This window comes from Oncorhynchus clarkii, chromosome 1 (assembly GCF_045791955.1).
Source record: "Oncorhynchus clarkii lewisi isolate Uvic-CL-2024 chromosome 1, UVic_Ocla_1.0, whole genome shotgun sequence".
In the NCBI taxonomy this organism is placed as follows: domain Eukaryota; kingdom Metazoa; phylum Chordata; class Actinopteri; order Salmoniformes; family Salmonidae; genus Oncorhynchus; species Oncorhynchus clarkii.
In genome coordinates, this window is record NC_092147.1 from 54393423 (window position 1) to 54416569 (window position 23147).

A 23147-nucleotide genomic window follows, 5' to 3' on the forward strand; every position below is an offset into this window, starting at 1 on the left:
CAGACAGAGACAAACAGACACCCAGTCAGAGACACAGACAGACAGAGACAGACACCCAGACAGACAGAGACAGTCAGAGACACAGACAGACACCCAGACAGACAGACAGACAGACAGAGACAGACAGACAGACAGACAGACAGACAGACAGACAGACAGACACCCAGTCAGTCAGAGACAGACACCCAGACAGAGACAGAGACAGAGAAAGAGAGACAGACACCCAGTCAGAGATACATACAGACAGACAGACAGACAGACAGACAGACAGACAGACAGACAGACAGACAGACAGACACCCAGTCAGTCAGAGACAGACACCCAGTCAGTCAGAGACAGACACCCAGTCAGTCAGAGACAGACACCCAGTCAGAGACAGAGACAGAGACAGAGACAGAGACAGAGACAGAGACAGACAGAGACAGACAGAGACAGAGACAGACAGACAGAGACAGACAGACAGACAGAGACAGACAGACAGAGACAGACAGACAGACACCCAGTCAGTCAGTCAGTCAGAGACAGACACCCAGTCAGAGACAGAGACAGACACCCAGTCAGAGACAGAGACAGACACCCAGTCAGAGACAGAGACAGACACCCAGTCAGAGACAGAGACAGACACCCAGTCAGAGACAGAGACAGACAGACAGACAGACAGACAGACAGACAGACAGACAGACAGACAGACAGACAGACAGACACCCAGTCAGTCAGTCAGTCAGTCAGTCAGAGACAGACACCCAGTCAGAGACAGAGACAGACACCCAGTCAGAGACAGAGACAGACACCCAGTCAGAGACAGAGACAGACACCCAGTCAGAGACAGAGACAGAGACAGACACCGACACCCAGTCAGAGACAGAGACAGACACCCAGTCAGAGACAGAGACAGACACCCAGTCAGAGACAGAGACACAGACAGAGACACAGACAGAGACACATACAGAGACACAGACAGACAGACAGACAGACAGACAGACAGACAGACAGACACCCAGTCAGTCAGAGACAGACACCCAAGTCAGTCAGAGTCAGAGACAGAGAGACGTATGCACGCACGCACGCACACACACACACACACACACACACACACACACACACACACACACACACACACACACACACACACACACACACACACACACACACAGGTGTAAAGCTGACCCATAATAGTCTCCCTGTGTATAATTGTTTTCCCTATGGCCAGATAGTTGCAGGATAAAGAAGAAAAACAGAGAGGAATGATGTCAATCAATACTGCTAGAACAAAAACGATTTTATTTATCTTTCTATAATCTCCTTATGTATCCACACCCTGATCCTTGTTCACACACAGCTGCACTGTCATCACCAGGACAGTCAGGACTATATACACTCAGTGGCCTGTTTATTATGTACACCCATCTAGTACCGGGTCGGACCCACCTTTGCCTACAGAACAGCCTGAATTTTCCAGGGCATGGAAGCGTTGGTATCAAGGGACCTAACATGTGCCAAGAAAACATTCCCCACACCATTACACCACCGCCACCAGCCTGTAACTTGACAGTAGGCAGGATGGGGCAATGGACTCATGCTGCTTACATGCTGCCTACACCGGGCACGCACATGTTGATTTTGTCCATACACACCAGATTCAATCAGGATACGCTGGTTGAAATATCAAAACAAACTCTGAACCCACTATATTAATTTGGGAACAGGTCGAAACACATGAAACATTCATGGACATTTAGCTAGCTTGCTGTTTCTAGCTAATTGGCCCTGGATATAAACATTGGGTTGTTATTTTACCTGAAATGCACAAGGTCCTTTTTTCGTGTATCTTCGTAGAATTTTGACCAATTTTGAGTCAAACAAAATCGTGTGTTCTCTACTCCGACAATTAATCCACAGATAAAAGGGGGGACTTCGTTTGTTTTGAGTAATTGGCATTTGGCAACCAACTTTAAGGTGCATTACCACCACCAACTAGGCTGGAGTGTGGAGCTCAATTCAGCGTTCAATCAACCATGTGGGTATATGCTCCTAAAAACCTATGAGGATATTGCAGAGGCGGAATTCTAACTTGGTTCTGTAGTACCAAGTTCTACTTTAGAACCAAGTTCTATTTTAGTGCCTGGCTATGCAGAAGCTCGTTAACGTGCACGAGCAATTTGGATTAAATTATTGAATAACATGTCTGTGTACATTTATTTTGCAACGCTCGCGAACGTAATGCATGTTATGCCAAATCCTGACTCTGCCATCAGCATGACGCAACAGGAACTGCGATTTGCTAGACCAGGCAATGTTTTGCCACTGTTTTTGCCATTGTCCTCTGTTGGTGATCGCGTGCACACTGGAGCTGGTTCTTCTTGTTTCTAGCTGATAGGAGTGGAACCCGATGTGGTCGTCTGCTGCATTAACCCATCCGTGACAAGGTTGTACTGCACCGTTATTTGCTTGTTTGTGGCACACCTGTTAGCTTACACAAATCTTGCCATTCTCATTCGGCCTCTCATTAACAAGCTGTTTTTGCCTACAGGACTGCTGCTGACCGGATGTTTTTTGTTTGTCGCACCATTCTCGGAAAACCCTAGACACTAAATGGCACACTATTCCCTATACAGTGCACTACTTTTGACTAGGGCCCATTTAGGGTGCCACCTGTGATGCACTCTGTGTGTGACAAGATCGGTCTATTACTGAAGAGGGTGTGTGTGCATGTGTGGGGATGGCCCTGGACAACACAGAGCAGTTTCACTTTACTCCATTGCATAGTTGCATAGTTTACTGTGGTGCAGGTCCTCTTCAGACCTGATTGCTTTTTCTACTGAGACCACCACAACCAAACATAAGCCTGATTGTCTCAACACATAAACAGATATTACCATACACACACACTGACACAGAGGCATGCAGTGATGCACACACACACACACACACGCATTCACACAAACACACACACAAGAACAGATTTAAATGAGAGTCAGAATGGAGAGAAAGACATGCAGCTTTTCACGAACCGTGTCTTTAGAGTGGCTCATTAGGAAGAAATAGGGTGAGCTTAGCATATCACCTTTCATGCACATGGAGAGGCTGGAAGGTACCATTCCTAAGGGAAGTGGAGTAAAAGCCTATACCAATCATTAGAGTTAAAGCAAAGGGGTTAAAAATACATTTTCACTCGTGTTATTTCACAAAGGACAGTTTGATAAGCAGAAAGCATCATCAGAAGCTTCTTAGATGTTGTTTCAATGTCGGGTTATGGAAGCAGATTGAATTAGCTAAAGCTTTTGTTGTGTCAGTTAAGGTGTCTTTCAGGTTCCACAGAGATGCTGTTTATAGCAGACATCATGGTTGTAACATTTGCGGTGGTAGTGCATTAGTGTGTGAGAGAGGGAAGCCATGATTACACCTTGCATTAACATGTGGTTGTCACCATCCTTCAGGATGATCCGATCACTATCTGATCGAGATTAGTTGCGTATACACATGGTAATAAAATGTGTATCTTATTTGTCCACTGAGTCTGCATTTTAACCAGATACACTGGTCCCTCCTGAATGCAAATTATTTCTACCTGCCTTGGACCTCCCCTTATTACACAAGCTGTGTATATATATCGACAAAAAACAGCACACCTATATGTTCAATAATTTTATCATTATAGCATACTTTTGTTATCCAACATTTTAAGACTGGGGATAATACTGTCCCGATAACCTCGACCTATCCACAGTTGTACAAATTAATATTCAATATTTAATATTCAAATGAATACTCATCCCTAAAAAACTCACCAAACACACCAGCTGAGTATCTGAATGTGTTTACAAAATATCATTAATGCACAATACATTAAAAAAATGACACTTAGGCCCTAATGCACACAGTAAAAACAAAAAGTAGGCTACAGCGCATCTCCGAATGTCACAACACATTTATCCAAACAGGTCTGAACAGAGGGGTGATCTTTACGCATGGATGTTTACGTACACTGCCTTTATAGGATTGTTATCTTGTATTGTAAATAACCTTTGACATTGCTATCTTGTGACGTTGAAGTTGTCTTCACCTCTTTTTTAATGCCACGCCAAACAAAGTTAGATAACGCTTATAAAAATAAATATATTTATATATATAAATATACATATATTTATGAACAGATATCGTCCTGAATGACAGAAAAATGGTTCTCCCATTCCAACGCCAGTGCAAAATCAAATAACTGAATACATTGTACATAAAAGCCAATGACTGTAATGGTGGGAACCTGATAACCTGACAGTCCTACCACCAGCCTACTGTTTATTCTGGACAGTGCTTTGGAGGATGAAGATACTAAGGGTAAGCTGCTTAGCGTTTCATATACTTTTTTTGGTCATGTCAATAGTCAAATTCAGTTTCTATATCAGATATGAAAATAATAGTGGCTTTTCTTTCGAAATGTTATATAAGTCCACTCTGGCTAGAGCTAAAGGCAGGCTACAGGAGGACAATTAGGATTACACATTATACCTTGACATACACTTGTAATGCACTGCTCTCTCTGCTGCGACTCCATCATAGTATGTCCCATGCATACCTAATACATTTGTAATTGAGTTTAAATTCTGTAATGCTGGTAGCTATATCAGTCTATCAACCCTCGATGAGTGAAAGAAAGTGAATAATCACTAATTAATGATTTGGAGGAAAACAAACCACAGACCTTCTTTAGGAAGTCATTTTTTTCCCCCTTTGGTAAAACTGTTTAGGCTTATACTTAATTAGAATCTGATGCCTGTAATATAATGCAATCGTTTTCAATTATATTTCATTATATTATATTCTGTGAATATTTGAGCATTTTCCAGACAAATCTCTAGCAATAAGGTGTGTATAGTGTATAGTTTTCTGTAAGCATAAGCGAGGCCACTGTCCAATTTAATTTAAAAAAAATTAGAGGGTGGAAACTGTGACGTTGGCCTAATGTATTTGCTTTCGTTGTCAGGATTTGTTTACACTTCAAGGTTATCTGTACAAGATTTGTCTTCGACTACCTCCAGAGGTGGTCATGATCTAATCACAATCAGTTCAAAATGCATCTTTTGATTGTCTACACCTGTCGAAAAATGTGGGCAGAATCAGAATGTGGACAAGATCAGGAAAACAGACGCATGTTAGAACCAGGTATAAACAGGGCTAGAGAGAGAGAGAGAGAGAGAGAGAAAGTGAGAGAGAGAGAGAGAGAGAGAGAGAAACAGAGAGAGTGAATGATCTATGATGAAATTAGACCCAACCAAATCATTACAAAACGAAAAGATAATTACTTGACACATTGGAAAGCATGAACAAAATAACAGAGAAAACTAGAATGCTTTTTGGCCCTAAACAGGGAGCAGACAGCGGTAGAATACCTGACCACTGTGACTGACCCAAAATTAAGGAAAGCTTTGACTACGTACAGACTCCGTGAGCATAGCCTTGCTATTGAGAGAGGACGCCGTAAGCAGACCTGGCTCTCAGGATAAGACAGGCTATATGCACATTGCCCACAACATGAGGTGGAAACTGCACTTCCTCATCTCCTGCCAAATCTATGACTATATTAGAGACACATATGTGACTCATTTGAGGAAACTAGACATATGTCGCTCTCACAGGAGAGCCATGGAGATCGCAATTTCTAACACAGCTTTTTTTTTAAGATATCACAAAGTAGAACTGAAAAGGTTTTGAAATCGGTGGAATTGCACGGTGGAGTTTTATTTAAAAAAAATGTTTTACCTTTATTTAACCAGGCAAGTCAGTAAAGAACAAATTCTTATTTTCAATGATGGCCTAGGAACAGTGCCTGTAACTGCCTGTTCAGGGGCAGAACGACAGATTTGTACCTTGTCAGCTTGAACTTGCAACCTTCCGGTTACTAGTCCAACACTCTAACCACTAGGCTACCCTGCCGCCCCATGATAGGTAAGGAGATGGAGGAAATTCTGCCTTTTGATTGCAAATATGCAGACCGAGTCAAAAAAATAACACACAGAAGGCTATTGCATAACACCTGTCTCCGGATTACATCTTCAAACTAAGGCAACAATGGCATCCGTGACAGAGAGGGAGAAGCATCCCATCCATTTAAGATAGTCTATCTAGCTACATTTTCAGATATTACACATTTCTAGTTTAGTCAGAAAGTTGTTTTCATTTCAAGTTAAAGCGTACTGTTAAATAGCTAGCCAACATTAGCTGGCTCGCTTGCTAGCTAACGTGTGTGATCTGTGTACTAATGTTTTTCTTATCTCAAAGTCATTTGCATTGCTAGTTATAGCCTTAATGTTAGCTAGCTAGCTAACATTGAACCTGGTTGGTTAGCTACCTACAGATTCATGCAGGGTAGTAATGTTATGAGTTGGGATTATGGTTCATTGTTTAGCAAGCTAGCTATATGTCTAAACAAAGACTCCACTATGCAAGTAACCCTTTCAATAGAATGTTCATGTTGTCACTGTGACAGCTGTCAATAGACGTAGCTGGTAAATTCACTCTGGCTATCTACTCCGATTTCAGAGCACTCGTCTGAGTGTGCCAGAGTGCAGAATAACTGACAAATTTACGGACGCTCAATTGTTGCCAGCAGCACAGTTGCGGTAGCCAACGTTCTGGATAACATAAAAACAGCCTAACCAGCTCTATAGGGCGAGTAAAACGGTCAGAGTGAGCTGTTCTCTCGTTTGTCTGGAAGTAGCTTGCAAGCTAGCCAACGTTAGCCAGTTAGCTTGGGTGCTTGACTGCTGTTGTTAGGTCAGAATGCTTGAATCAACCCTACCTCCTGCGGGGACTAGGGCCTGGGATTAAAATAAATAAATAAATACAATATAAATATAGGGCAAAACACAAGAGAGACCTAAGACAACAACATAGCAAGGCAGCAACAAATGACAACACAGCATGTTAGCAACACAACATGAAAACAACATGGCAGCAACACAACCTTGACCTGTTCATTGTGATTACCATTATTTGACCATGCTGGTCATTTATGAACATTTGAACATCTTGGCCATGTTCTGTTATAATCCCCACCTGGCACAGCCAGAAGAGGACTGAACACCCCTCATAGCCTGGTTCCTCTTTAGGTTTCGGCCTTTCTATGGAGTTTTTCCTAGCCACTGTGCTTCTACACCTGCATTGCTTGCTGTTTGGGGTTTTAGGCAATGTTTCTGTACAGCACTTTGATATATCAGCTGATGTAAGAAGGGCTATATAAATAAATTTGAACATGGTAGTAGCACAAAACATGGTACAAACGTTATTGGGCACAGACAACAGCACTAAGGGCAAGAGGTAGTTAGTAGACCTGGCCAAAGGCCCTCAGAGATACACCAATATTCCTTAGCCGGCCCACAAGAATGGAATGGTCTACCGTATCAAAAGCTTTGGCCAAGTCAATAAAAATAGCAGGACAATTGCTTAGAATCAAGGGCAATGGTGACATCATTGAGGACCTTTAAGGTTGCAGTAGACAACAATACATCACACAAAGCAGCCACAACTGCTCAGAGTCTTTTAATGAAGAGATTGAGATGAAACTGTCCAGTTTGAGTATTTGTCGCAGCTCGTTCCAGTCGTTAGCTGCAGCCAACTGAAAAGACGAGCGACTCAGGGATGTGTGTGCTTTGGGAACCTTTAACAGAATGTGACTGGCAAAACATGGAGGAAGAGGGCTGCAGTAGATATCTCAGATAGGGGGTGTGAGGCCTAAAAGGGTTTTATAAATAAGCATCAACCAATGGGTCAAGTTTAAGTTTAATCCAATTCTTTAGCACCTTGGACGCAGTAACTGCCTGCAGGGAGAAACTTTGTAGCGTGGCAGGGGAAAAAGAGGGAGGAGCATCGGGGCTAGTCGCATTAGAAGGGGTGGGAGATGAGGAAATGTTGGACTGGCAAGGAGGCATGGCTGAGTGAAATAGGTATCCTGACTTGATTAAAAAGCTCAGCCGTGTGCTTCTTGTCAGTAACAAACATCAACATTAAGGGACATGGGCAGCTGTGAGGAGGAGGGTCTATTCTCCAGGTCTTTAAATGTTTTCCAGAACTTCTTGGGGTTCGACCCACAGAGAGAGACCAGCTCTTTAAAGAAACTAACTTTGGTCTTCCGGATAGCCTGAGTGCACTTATTTCTCATTTGGCTGAATGATAGCTAGTCTGCTTGAGTATGCGTGTGCCGAGCCTTTCGCCTAAGGCAATTCTTGAGGTAATTCTTAAGATGGTGTGAACGATACTGAATGGGTGTAGACAAAGAAGAGCTCTCCAGTAGGTGTACCAAAACATTCAAGGCCAACTTCCCAAAAGTGAGGTTACAAGTTTATCAACTTCCAAAGCAGAATTACCTTCCCATTGTTCCTCATCTGTAGTGTATGATATACCATTTTCTATCTCTGAGTCTCTACTTTTATACAATGTAAAAACACCATTTCAAATTTTGCTACATCAGACAGAATCGAGCCGGTAGGACACGTATTTCCCTCAGATTGCACAGATAGTCAAAGAATTCAAAAACAAATCCAATTCTGTTAAACTCCCTATTGGGTGAAATACCACAGTGTGCCAGAGCAGCAACCAGTGAAGAACAAACACGATTGTAAATACAACCCATATTTATGTTTATTTATTTTCCCTTTTTTACTTTAACTATTTGCACATCGTTACCACACTGTATTTAGCCATAACATCACATTTGAAATGTCTCTATTCTTTTGGAACTTTTGTGAGTGTAATGTTTACTGTTCATTATTTAATGTATATTTAACTTTTGTTTATTATCTATTTCACTTGGTTTGGCAATGTGAACATATGTTTCCCATGCCAATAAAGCACTTTGAATTTTATTGAAACACAGACAGAGATAGCGACAGAGAGAGACAGAGACAGAGAGAGAGAGAGAGAGAGAGAGAGAGAGAGAGAGAGAGAGGAGATAGAGAGAGTGAGCGATGATGGGAAACAAGAGAGATTTTTTTTTTAAACTAGCACAAGAGAGAGATTGTCAACCAAAAAGAGATTGAGAAAGAAAGATATATGCACAAAGATATATTCTCTCTCTATAGAGAGAGAAAAATTATAAAGCGAGAGAGGGAAAGAGAGAGAAAAAAATTAAGATGGGGGTTTATTTGGGGGGAGACCCACCATACTCAGGCACTTGTCCCGTGCCTCTCTTTAGCAACAGTCTCACCCGCCTGCACCCAGCCTTGATCAACTCAATGGCCCGGGCATGAGTCATGTCCCGGGTACTGTCACCATTTATCTCAATGATTTGATCCCCCACCTGAGAGAGAGAAATAGCGAGAGGGATAGTGAGAGAAAAGAAACAAAGCCATAAAAAAGAGAGTAAAGATGGGACAGGATGATCAGAGACTTGTCAAATTATATGAAGTACCGCATTGCTATTGGGCAAGAATGTTGCCGTGTTGCAGTCAGGACAGGAAGTGATGTCCCTCACCCTCATTCTGCCATTGTGGATGGCTGGCCCATCCTCTGCAAGCCGCAAAACAAACAGATCCATCTTGTACTCCCGTCCCCCACGGATACTGAAGCCAAAACCCTTCACACTCTTCTCCAGCTCTACCGTGAAGTAGTCAAAGTCCTGTGCACAGCACACAACCAAGAAGCAGCATTCATAAAAAAATATAGCCAATACATAGTCAACTTAGTCAACCTGTCTGTAGTCTGGGATGTGTAGTTTTACATGCTGTCTGTAATATGGGATTCCGGGGTATGTTGTCTTACCTGTGGTGTCCAGTAGAGGATTCTGGGATGTACAGACTTACCTGTGGTCTGAAGTCTGGGGGAAACTGCTCTAAAGGGAACTGTCTGTCCACTAAGTATTTTCTGAAATAGGGGATTCTCGGATATGTAGTCTCAACTGTGATGTTTAGTAGGGGATTCTAGGATGTGCAGTCTTATCTGTGGTCTGAAGTCCAGGGGGAACTGCACCAATGAAAGCTGTGCATATTTTGACTGTTTGTACTAGGGAATTCTGGGGTATGTAGTCGTACATATGGTGTGTACTGCAGTAATGCCTTCTGAGATGTGCAGTCTTACCTGTGGTCTGAAGTCAGGTGGAAACTGTGCAAGAGGGAACTGTGCAGCGAGTGTTGTCGAGTGTTGTCTGTAGTCGATGAGGGGAGGAGGGTGACGATAATCCAGTGTGGGCGGCTGCCGGTAATCAGCCACCGGAGGATGCCGGTAGTCGACGGGGGGCTGCCGGTAGTCGGTGAACGGAGGCTGGCGGATATCCGGTTTCACGTCCTGCCTGGCTTTCACCTCTGACCTGTAGACACCAAACAAATATGAGGTTGAGAAAGAGTGTGCGTATTCCCTATATAATGCAAGTGCATACACAAACACACAAGAACCCTTCACGGTGGCAGCTCTCTCTCTGGGTGTGACAGAGAACATAAGCCCTCCGCTTGGGCGCCATGTATTAAACACACACATCTGTAAATGTATACAAACATCCACAATCTTAGCATACGTTCACCTACCCTGCACACATACAACCCAAGTGCACGCTCTCGCTAATTGGAAAAGCATGCACACAGGCAGGCTCACGCACGTCACACACACACACACACACACACACACACACACACGCACAAAATGCAATGTAATATCTCTGTCATTCCCAAACGGCACAGGAAAAGCATCCTCTTAACTGTAGTCGTAATGACTGACACTGACAGACAGCATTCCTCCATCCTAACAGGAGATGATTGTGGACGACAGGAAAAGGAGGACCGAGCACATCCCCATTTTCACCGACGGGGCTGTAGTGGAGTAGGTTGCTAGCTTCAAGTTCCTTGGCGTCCACATCACCAACAAACTGACATGGTCCAAGCACACCAAGACAGTTGTGAAGAGGGCACGACAAAACCTATTCCCCCTCAGGAGACTGAAAAGATTTGGCATGGGTCCTCAGATCCTCAAAAGGTTCTTCAGCTGCACCAGAGAGCTTCCTGACGGGTTGCATCACTGCCTGGTATGGTAACTGCTCGGCCTCTGACCGCAAGGCACTACTGAGGGTAGTGCGTATGGACCAATACATCACCAGGGCCAGCCACTGTAGTCAGACTGTCCTCTCTGCTACCGCACCGCAAGCGGTACCGGAATCTAGGTCCAAGAGGCTTCTAAACAGCTTCTACCCACAAGCCATAAGACTCCTGAACATCTAATGAAATGGCTACCCAGACTATTTGCATTGTCCCCCCCCCCCTCTTTTACGCCGCTGCTACTGTGTTATTATCTATGCATAGTCACTTTAATATCTCTACCTACATGTACATATTACCTCGACTAACCGGTGCCCCTGGACACTGACTCTGTACCGGTACCCCCTGTATATAGCCTCGAAATTGTTATTTAACTGCCGCTCCTTAATTATGTGTTACTTTTACTTCATACTTTTTAAAGTATTTTCCTAAACTTCAAACTGCATTGTTGGTTATGGGCTTGTAAGTAAGCATTTCAGTGTAAGGTCTACACCTGTTCGGTGCATGTGACAAATAAAATTTGATTTGAATTGAAATACCTGCCGTCGTGGAGGTAGAGCGGGGGAGGGTGGCCGGGTGGCTGGGCGACCGGGCTCTGCTGGGTGCCTGCCGGGCTGGGCTGGGAGTCCGCTCCTGGGGTAGGCTGTGTGGCTGCTGCTGGTTCTTGGCCTGGCTGGTCTGGTGTTTGGCCGGGCAGAGCTGGTGGTGCTGGGCCTTCCTGGGTGGTGGTTGTTTGTCCCAGCTGGGCTGGTGCATGACCCGGCTGGGATGCTCCTTGGCTGGGCTGGTTGACCATGGGGCTTGGCTGGGCCTGGGGGCTGTGTTTCTGGGTCATGGGGCTCTGCTTATCTGAGCTGGGCCTCGAGTGGGGATCTAAGATGGAGAGATGGAGTTGTGTTTCACTATATTTGATCATTCCAATATATTGGTATCACTTCGCGGCGGAGGGATACATCTGAGACGAGGATTTACAGACTTACTCCCGTATACACTTGTGTCACGGCTGGGGTCCGCCCCTATATATAGATCCCATGGCAGCGGCACACGCACTTTTTCATTTTCACGGCGGACGTCCATATGGTTTGAGGTACAAACTTTCTGAAGTTCGCTTGGTAAGTCACTGGTAAGTGTAATATCTTGCGTGGAAGTATACTCACTGGCTGTTTGTAGCCTGGAGCCCCTCCTCTAGAGTGTTCCACTCGCTGCGCGCGGTTGATCTGTATCTTCCGCACGTGGTTTGTCGTGCTTGTTTCGTTAGCTGGAGCCTACATCCCTAAGTGGTGCAGCACCTGTGGGACAAGTTTGTGAGAGTGCAGGTGAACCTGTTTGCCTCCCTGGACAATGAACACACCGTGGTACTCCATTTTGGAGCCACCAGGGCCTCTGGGCTTGGATGCTCTGGCTCACGATTGGCCAGGGATGGAGCTTATGCATTCCCCCCTTTTCCTCTGATCCAGGCTGTGCTGGACAGGACCAGGATGGCAGAGCATCGTCTGCTTCTGGTGGCCCCATACTGGTCCAGAAAACTCTGGTTCAGCCTTCTCTTGTCACTGTTGTCTGGGACACCTTGGCACCTTCCCCTGAGACTGGACCTGCTGTCTTAGGTCGGGGGAACTCTCTGGCATCTGAGGCCGCACCGCCTCAGTCTGTGGACTTGGCCACTGAATGGCACCAATGGTCCATGCTAGGACTACAGGAGGGTGTAATGACCACCATACAGAGCGCAAGGGCGCTGATTACAACCGCGGCATACCAGTTGCGCTGGCGGTTGTTCTGCTCTTGGTGCACTGGTATTGAGGTTGTGCCCGAGTCATGCGGGGTGCAGTATGTCCTCCAATACCTGCAGTCTCGCTTGGATGAGGGCTTGGCAGCCTCTACACTGAGAGGGTATTTGGCTGTTATATCTGCCTGTCATGCGGGGTGGATGGACAGGCCAGTGGGTCGCCATCCCTTGGTCTCCAGATTTATGAAGGGAGTTCGTCGCATGCGTCCAACTAAGACCTGCTCAATGGCGATCTGGGGTCTATATATAGGGGCGGACCCCAGCCTTGACACAGGTTTACGCGGGAGTAAATCTGTAAATCCTCACCTTTGACGTTTCCCTCCGCTGCGGAGTGATACCAATATATTGGAGTGATCCATATAGCTCACATAACCGTGGTTACATATGTAACCTTCATTATCATGTGTGGCGTACAGCAGGTCAGCCACCAGGGGGAGACTCATCAAGGCCTGGTGACAGATGGAGTCTACATCATGATGGCTCCCTCTGCTGGACGTGCCAGGTCTCTGGCCAGGGCTAATTGGGGTTGGTGGTTGGTGAGTAATCAAGGGGCTGATTGCTCACCAGCTGGACGAGTCCCGTAAAGCTGCCAGAAGGGCAGCACATGGGAGAGGGGACTGGGGGAAGAGAGGTTACTCCCGTATAGTTGTGCTCAGTGCCAGAGATAACGAAGGGAGCTCAGTTTTGTTCCCCCTAGGATACAGCAAGACCTCGGGGCCCAGAAGACGGTATCCCGGAGAAGATCTCCTGGAGGAGACCTATTATTTTATTTTCGGATGTTACTTGAATAGACACCCTTGAAACCAAGCTAATCCAACTCTGTCCATGTCTGATCTGTGTAAATGTCTTGACCAAACCCCCTGGTCTGCCACACATGGTAACAGAGTTTTTAAATGTTTAGTTTTTCCTCCCCAATTTTCGTGATATCCAATTGGTAGTTACAGTCTTATCCTATCGCTGCAACTCCCATACAGACTCGGTAGAGCGAAGGTCGAGAGCCATGCATCCCCCGAAACACGACCCTGCCAAGCCGCACTGCTTCTTCACACACTGCTCGTTTAACCCGGAAGCCAGCCTCACCAATGTGTCGGAGGAAACACCTTACAACTGGCAACCAAAGTCAGCGTGCATGCGCCCGGCTCGCCACAAGGAGTCAATAGAGTGCGGTGGGACATCGACATACCGGGAGGTCCCTGCAACACAGCCTGGAATCAAACCCGGGTCTGATGTGATGCCTCAAGCACTGCAGTGCCTTAGACTGCTGCGCCACTCAGAAAGCTTAACAGAGATGTGTTGTGCTAGTAATGGAGCAGTTTCATAGCAACAGTTGCTCGAAACAACAGTGTGTCCCGAACAGCGAAAGCAGGAGAAATTGTGAACTAATTGAAAAAGTAACATGTAATAGGAAAGGAAATTACACTTTAGTCTCCAGAGATGTAGAAGCCGTTCTAGCTCTGTCTGTTTTTTTTTCTTTGTCTTTTTCTTTCCGTCACTCTTTTTCTCTTTCCCTCGACCACTAACAGACATTATTTATACAGGTTTTTCTCTTTTTCACTCTAGAGTACGTGGTCAACTTTCACAACTCTTAGTACAAAACTCAAAACAGATAAGGGTCTTTCTATAAACTAGGGTATAAGTGAGCATTTCTTATAGTGGAGCTGTTTGGAGCTATTACACAGTAATTAATAATAATTAGCATTTATTTGTGAAGACATTAAGATATAAACGGGGGACATACATTAATATAATTCATGACTGTTTAAAACCTTTCTCATGCTTGGAGTCTTTACAGATTTGGCAAATATCGTGTGACATAAAACACTACCTTTCTTTCCTTACATTTTTGACTCAGATGTTTGTTGTTATATCATATACTAAGCATTTACTAACAATTGAATTACACATTGACCTTGATCCTGTGAAATTCCAGGATATTGCTGTCAGACTCTTGTCCTGTATGGAGATCTCGGAAATGTACTGTAATCTCGTAACATTTCGTATCACCCTATGTTAGGGTGTGAAAACAGTTTTCATGGGCACACATATCCAAAATAATGTATGTGATTGCAAATTCCAATGCTTCAAACAGAAAGAGTAAATATGATGAATTTAAAAAAATCGATACTGTCATTAAAAGGTTTCTTCAATAATGACGTATAATAGTTGTTTGATGGGTGTTTGATGTCTAGCTGTCTAGTTATGTGGGGACATTATTGCGCAGCATCAGCTGATTCAGGAAAGGAAAACATTTCTGAATGACAGTCAAATGATAAAGGGCTTGTGTGATACTGCACGCGATTTAACAACAGCCAAAGTGCTGGAACTAATGTTGATCTCGAGGATTGACAGAACATTTGTGTCTATGTTGTTATGTTGGTCAAAATAATTAGCCTATTTCATCGACAACATTAAATCAAGATTCCTGAGGTAAGACCCGAGTTAAAATGGAGCAATCGGGAATGTGAAAACAGTCTGTTTATTAGCTCTTAAAAAATTAAAAGTTGCTTGTTTTTTCATTTTTACATATAAAGCCAAAAAAAAAACGTGATATTTTGACGCTCAAATATGTGTGGGGTTAAATGTGGAATGCCTGGTCAAGTGTACAGCCAACACTTCCTGTCCTTTCAAAGTAGGAGGTCATCCTTCTAACGCCATTCTATGAATCTATTATCTATTAATTAATTGATTAACCCCCTAAGGTTGATGTCTGCGCCCCCACGGAAATCTAGTTAGCGTTATAAAAAATCCCCATAAAAATCTGTCAGTTTAAGCTAGAGATCTGTTTTTTTGCATTTTAGACAGGGCTTAGACTCTAATGGGTTAATAGCTGCCCATACCATATTGACTTATTAACTAACCATTGTTACTGTAAATGGTTAGCCTATCTGCCAACTTCTGTCTATAGCGTCCAAACAGTTTGGGCTACACAATACCCATACAGTGCCACAGTGCCAAGATAAGATTTCTCAATTTCTGCATAAGATGTAGTGTGTATTGAATTATTAATGAACTGCTGTTACTGTAAATGGTTATCTAACTGATATATTATACTGTATCCTAGTTACCTAGTTAACCATGGTTAATCTTATTCAATTATGCTAAAGCCAAAACAACAGTATTGATTGCTAGATTAAAAATATGCCCTAGCTATAGTTAGCCAGTGGTTGCACATCTAACTAGCTGGAATGAAGCAATAGTAGCCAAGTAAAAAATATAATTTCACTTTTTACAGCAGGTCTCCAGCCTCCAGACCTGTCTGATCAGCCTGATAGGCGCCGTGGGTGTCCAGCTTACACCTATGCAAATCAGAGTGTGTATAGCACTGGACTTAAACATCCAACCAATGCCTCAAGTGTCGTGCTGTAGGTCCACCACACACCTGAAGAGTTGTGGGGTCCCGTCCAGAAACAACCCCTACCCCTGGATACTTCTGGAAATCTAAAAATAATTGGACAGGTCTAAGCAATACTACCAAGTCTATAGGGATTTCGCTATACCTGCTAAACACGTGTATGTGACCAATAAAATGTGATATCGGAGGGTAAGCTGGAGATTTCACCATGTCACCATCCAACAGTCTCTCTCAGATTTCCACAAGTGTCTCAAATCTGGGCAGTAGGGTCTAAGGGTGGTTTCTGAACAGGCCATGGTATTATGGTATCTCAGTCATTCTGGCTGCTCAGTCATGATAGCTGTTAAATACTTGCTTCTCAATTTTACAAAATTGATCTAAATTCAATAACCCTCTTTATTTCTCCTAATCATTCAGTTCATTCAAAATCAATGATAATACATTTTGTCAATCCCATTCAACAACTCCAAATCGCTTTGGCAAATGCTCCAAAGGGATAAACTGAAATAACATGATATAGGTTAATTAAATGATCGAAAGGAAAAATGTGATTATTTATTAGCCTAGTGGATATAAGTACGGTAGACATATCATGTGAATGAGGCCTCAGGTAAAATCATTGTCAAAGAGATATTGTTGATTGACAAACAAGTGCAGCCACCAGCCAGCCTTAGCTCGGACAGCACCTGACAGTCTGCACAGCGCGATATCAATCCAGAGCATATCGGACTGCTTCTCTCTACCATGTCACCGGATTCCGGCCACTCTGGATTATTACACCAGATCATCGCAGCTAGCTATCTGCAAACAACTAACGCCTCTGTGCCGAAGCAAGCACCAGCTAGCCTTGAGCTAGCCTCGAGCTAGGCCCATATACCAGCTAATTCTAGGGCTACAATACCTCCATTGCTAACTGGCCTGGACCCTTTATTGTTGACACAGAGCCCCGACGATTCATCATGACTGGACTGCCAACGTGATCACCCGATGTGGTCTCAACAGGCTATTCTGTTACGATGTTTCCGAAGAACCATCTACTGGCCGCTAGTTTTTCTGAACGCTGTGTTCCCTGCTCGCCTAGCGTAGTAGTGACTACCAAACAGCACCCTGACTCACCTATTGCTGCTCTTTGACCCTATGATCACTCGGTTACACAGCTGATGCCCCCTGGACTGTTTCAATAATACGGTACCTTATTTTGTTTACCTGTTGCCCCAGCCTTGAACTAGGGTCCTGTATGTACCCAACTGACCAGCTCTGCCCATTTGTTGCCATTTACCCGTTGTTGTATTATCTCTCCTGATCAACACCTCTCTAATGCCAATATACCTTGTCTACTGCCGTCTTGGCTAGTTCTTATTGTTTAATTTCCCTGTAGAGCCCTCAGTCCCCCTCAAAAAATGCCTTATTAAATGCCTCACAATGTCTCCTCCTCTGTTTCTATGGTGCTATAGAGGTTAACCCAGGCCCTGTAGCCACTCCTATTCCCCAGGCGCTATCATTTGTTGACTTCTGTAACCGTAAAGCCTTGGTTTGATGCATGTTAACATCAGCAGCCTCCTCCCTAAGTTTGTTTTATTCACTGCTTTAGCACACTCTGCCAACCCTGATGTCCTAGCCGTGTCTGAATCCTGACTTAGGAAGGCCACCAAAAATTCTGAAATTTAAATCCCCAACTACAACATTTTCCGCCAAGATATTTTATTTTATTTATTTTTATTTCACCTTTATTTACTCAGGTAAGCTAGTTGAGAACAATTCTCATTTGCAACTGTGACCTGGCCAAGATAAACGCAAAGCAGTTCGACACATACAACAACACAGTTACATATGGAATAATCAAACATACAGTCAATAATACAGTAGAAAAATTATATATACAGTATGTGCAAATGAGGAACGATAAGGGAGGTAAGGCAATAAATAGGCCATTAAACACTGGAATGTTAGGTGTGCAGAAGTTGAATGTGCAAGTAGAGATACTGGGGTGCAGAGCAGCAAGATAAATAAATAAATACAGTATGGGGATGAGGTAGTTGGAAGGGCTTTTTATAGAACTGCCAAAGGGGGTGGAGTTGAATCTACTGCAGCGATAGCCTGTAGAGTTCTGTCATGCTATCCAGGTCTGTTCCCAAACAGTTCGAGCTTCTACTTTTAAAAATCCACCTTTCCAGAAATAAGTCTCAATGTTGCCACTTTTAATATACCCCCCTCAGCCCCCAGCTGTGACCTGGACACCATATGTGACTTAATTGCCCCCCATTTATCTTCAGAGTTTGTACTGTGAGGTGACCTAAACTTGTATATGCTTAACACCCCAGCTGTCCTACAATCTAAGCTAGATGCCCTCAATCTCACACAAATGATCAAGGAACCTACCAGGTACAACCCTAAATCCGTAAACACGTGCACCCTCATAGATATTATCTTGACCATCCTGCCCTCTAAATACACCTCTGCTGTCTTCATCCAGGATCTCAGCGATCACTGCCTCATTGCCTGCATTCGTAATGGGACCGCGGTCAAAAGACCACCCCTCATCACTGTCAAATGCTGCCAGAATAACAACCTATCCCTCAATGTAACCAAGACTAAGGAGATGATTGTGGACTACAGGAAAAGGAGGACAGAGAACGCCCCCAATGTCATCGATGGGGCTGTAGTGGAGCAGGTTGAGAGCTTCAAGTTCCTTGGTGTCCACATCACCAACAAACTAGAATGGTCCAAACACACCAAGACAGTTGTGAAGAGGGCACGACAAAGCCTAATCCCCCTCAGGAATCTAAAAAGATTTGGCCCCTCTTTTACGCAACTGCTACTCTCTGTTCATCATATATACATAGTCACTTTAACCATATCTACACGTACATACTAACTCAATCAGCTCGACTAACTGGTGCCTGTATGTAGCCTCGCTACTATTTTTCACCGTCTATTTTACTGTTGTTTTCATTTCTTTACTTACCTATTGTTCACCTAATACCTTTTTTCACTGTTGGTTAGAGCCTGTAAGTAAGCATTTCACTGTTGTATTCGGCGAACTTGACAAATGAACTTTGATTTGATTTAAAATACTTCAGCGAGCAGGCCTTTCTCTAATCGACCTGGCCCGGGTATCCTGAAAGGATATTGACCTCATTCCATCAGAAGAGGATGCCTGGTTATTCTTTAAAAGTGCTTTCCTCACCATCTTAAATAAGCATGCCCCATTCAAAAAATGTAGAACTAAGAACAGATATAGCCCTTGGTTAACTCCAGACTTGACTGCCCTTGACCAGCACAAAAACATCCTGTGACGTACTGCATTAGCATCGAATAGCCCCCGCGATATGCACATTTTCAGGGAAGTTAGGAACAAATATACACAGGCAGTAAGGAAAGCAAAGGCTAGCTTTTTCAAACATACATTTGCATCCTGTAGCATAAACTCCAAAAAGTTCTGGGACACTGTAGTCCATGGACAATAAGAGCACCTCATCCCAGCTGCACACTGCACTGAGGCTAGGAAATACTGTCACCACCAATAAATCTACGATAATTGAGAATTTCAATAAACATTTTTCTACAGCTAGCCTTGCTTCCCACCTGGCTACCCCTACCCCGGTCAACAGCTCTGCACCCCCCACAGCAACTTGCCCAAGCCTCCCTCTCAGCCACGCTCAATGTCCTAAAATACATCATAAACGCCATCGATAAAAGACAATACTGTGCAGCCGTCTTCATCAAGCTTTCGACTGTCAATCACCACATTCTTATTGGCAGACTCAACAGCCTTGTTTTCTCAAATGACTGCCTCGCCTGGTTCACCAACTACTTCTCAGATAGAGTTCAGTGTGTCAAATCGGATGGCATGTTGTCCGGACCTCTGGCAGTCTCTATGGGGGTGCCACAAGGTTAAATTCTTGGGCAGTCTTTTCTCTGATCCACCTTCATGCAGATGACACCATTCTGTATACTTCTGGCCTTTCTTTGGATACTTTGTTAAACCTCCAGACGAGCTTCAATGCCATACAACACTCCTTCCGTGGCCTCCAACTGCTCTTAAATGCATGTAAAACTAAATGCATGCTCTCAACCGATCGCTGCCCGCACCCACCCGCCCGTCTAGCATCATCACTACTCTGGACGGTTCGGACTTAGAATATGTGGACAATTACAAATACCGAGGTGTCAGGTTAGACTGTAAACTCTCCTTCCAGACTCACATTAAGCATCTCCAATCCAAAATTAAATCTAGAAACGGCATCCTATTTCACAACAAAGCATCCTTCACTCATGCTGCCAAACATACCCTCGTAAAACTGACTATCGTACCGATCCTTGACTTCGGCGATGTCATTTACAAAATAGCCTCCAACACTCTACTCAGCAAATTGGATGTAGTCTATCACAGTGCCATTCACTTTGTCACCAAAGCACCATATACTATCCACCACTGTGACCTGTATGCTCTCGTTGGCTGGCCCTCGCTTCATATTCGTCAGCAAACCCACTGGCTCCAGGTCCTCTATGAGTCTTTGCTAGGTAAAGCCCAGCCTCATCTCAGCTCACTGGTCACCATAGCAGCACCCACCCGTAGTATGAGCTCCAGCAGGTATTTCTCACTGGTCATCCCCAAAGGCAGCTCCTCGTTTGGCCGCCTTTCCTTCCAGTTCTCTGCTACCAATGATTGGAACGAAATGCAAAAATAACTGACGCTGGAGTCTCATATCTCCCTAACTTTAAGCATCAGCTGTCAGAGCAGCTAACTGATCATTGCACCTGTACACAGCTCATCTGTAAATAGCCCACCCAACTACCTCATCCCCATATTGTTATTTATTGTTTTGCTCCTTTGCACCCAGTATCTCTACTTGCACATGCATCTTTTGCAAATCTATCACTCCAGTGTTTATTTGCTAAATTGCAATTATTTCACCACCATGGCCTATTTCTTACCTTACCTCCTTACTCCATGTGCACACACTGTATATAGACTTTTTCTATTGTGTTATTGACTGTACGTTTGTTTAACTGAGAAGTTGTTTGTGTTGCACTGCTTTGCTTTATCTTGGCCAGGTCGCAGATGTAAATGAGAACTTGTTCTCAACTGGCCTACCTGGCTAAATATAGGTGAAATAATTTTTAAAAATAAAATAGATTACAATGTTATTTTTCTGCCTGTTTGGAACACAATTAACCAAATTGTAAAGCCTTTAATACAGCACAGCAAAGTTCCAAAACAGACAGATTTGTTAAATGGTTTTATCCTACATTTTGCGGATGCATAAGGCTTGGTGATCACAGAATCAGTAGGATATAAAAAAAACACTCAAATAGGAACAGAAGCATAGGGCTGAGTGACTCACTCATTCCTGGACTTCGTTCCAAATAAGTTATATAATAATGCAGGGTTAAAGACTCATTCTTTATGATTTTCTTTAGTATACACAGTCTCTCCTCTTGTTACAGCTCATTCTGTTTGAATTATGTGGATTATAATAAATTGATAAACAGTGCATTCGGAAAGTATTCAAACCCATTGACTTTTTCCACATTTTGTTACTTTACAGCCTTATAAAATTGATGAAATTATTATTTTTTTCCACATCAATCTATACACAATAGCCCATACTGACAAAGAGAAAACATGTTTTTAGAAGTGTGTGCGAATAAAAAAACAGAAGTACATTATTTATATAGGTATTCAGACCCTTTGCTATGAGACTCGAAATTGAGCCCAGGTGCATCCTGTTTCCATTTATCATCCTTGAGGTGTTTATACAACTTGATTGGAGTCCACCTGAGGTCAATTCAATTGATTGGACATGATTTGGAAAGGCACACCTGTCTATATAAGGTCCCACAGTTGACAGTGCATGTCAGAGCAAAAACTAAGCCATGAGGTCGGGGGAATTGTGTGTAGAGGTCTGAGACAGGATTGTGTCGAGGCACACATCTGGGGAAGGATACCAAAACATTTACGCAGCATTGAAGGTCCCCAAGAACACAGTGGCCTCCATCATTCTTAAATGGAACTAGTTTGGATCCACAAAGACTCTTACTAGAGCTGGCCGCTCAGCCAAGCTGAGCAATAGAGGGAGAAGGGCCTTGGGCGGGAATTTGACTCTGACAGAGTTCCAGAGTTCCTCTGTTGAGATGGGGAAAACCTTCCAGAAGGACATCCATCTCTGCAGCACTCCACCAATCAGGCCTTTATGGTAGAGTGGCCAGATGGAAGCCACTCCTCAGTAAAAGGCACATGACAGCCCACTTGGACTCTCAGACCATGAGAAACAATATTCTCTAGTCTGATAAAACCAAGATTGAGCTCTTTGGCCTGAATGCCAAGCATCATGTCTGTAGGAAACCTGGCATCTTCCCTACAGTGAAGGTGGCAGCATCATGCTCTGGGGATGTTTTTCAGCGGCAGTGACTGGGAGACTAGTCAGGATCAAGAGAAAGATGAACGGAGAAAAGTACAGAGAGATCTTTGCTAAAAACCTGCTCCAGAGCGCTCTGGACCTCAGACTGGGGCGAAGGTTCACCTTCCAGAAGGACAACCCTAGGCACAGAGCCAATACAGCGCAGAAGTGGCTTTGAGACAAGTCTCTGAATGTCCTTGAGTGGCCCAGCCAGAGCCCAGACTTGAACCTGATCGAACGTCTAAAATAGCTGTTCAGCGATGTTCCCCATCTAACCTGACAGAGCTTGAGAGGAACTTCAGAGAAGAATGGGAGAAACCCCCCAAATACAGGTGTGCCAGGCTTGTAGCGTCATACCCAAGAAGACTTGAGACTGTAATGACTGCCAAAGGTGCTTCAACAAAGTTCTGAATAAAGGGTCTGAATTCTTACCTGAATGTGAGTTTTCAATGTTAAAAAAAAATTAAAAATGTGTTTTGCTTTGTCATTAAGGGGTATTGTATGTAGATTTAATCCATTTTAGAAAAAGGCTGTAACGTAATACAATGTAAAAAATGTCAAGGGGTCTGAATACTTTTCCTGTATATGAACAG

General features: G+C 43.8%; 1 protein-coding gene across 1 annotated transcript in view; it reads right to left on the minus strand.

The window, feature by feature from the left end:
* The window catches only part of LOC139409025 (membrane-associated guanylate kinase, WW and PDZ domain-containing protein 2-like), a 358317-nt gene that overhangs the window by 110657 nt on the left and 224513 nt on the right, over positions 1–23147 (minus strand). Inside the window, exons 19-22 of the mRNA XM_071153671.1 lie at positions 11555–11888; positions 10069–10297; positions 9467–9610; positions 9154–9292 (exon numbers count right to left, since the gene is read on the minus strand). Coding sequence (XP_071009772.1) covers positions 9154–9292; positions 9467–9610; positions 10069–10297; positions 11555–11888 — 846 coding nt within the window. The remainder of the gene's footprint in view (positions 1–9153; positions 9293–9466; positions 9611–10068; positions 10298–11554; positions 11889–23147) is intronic.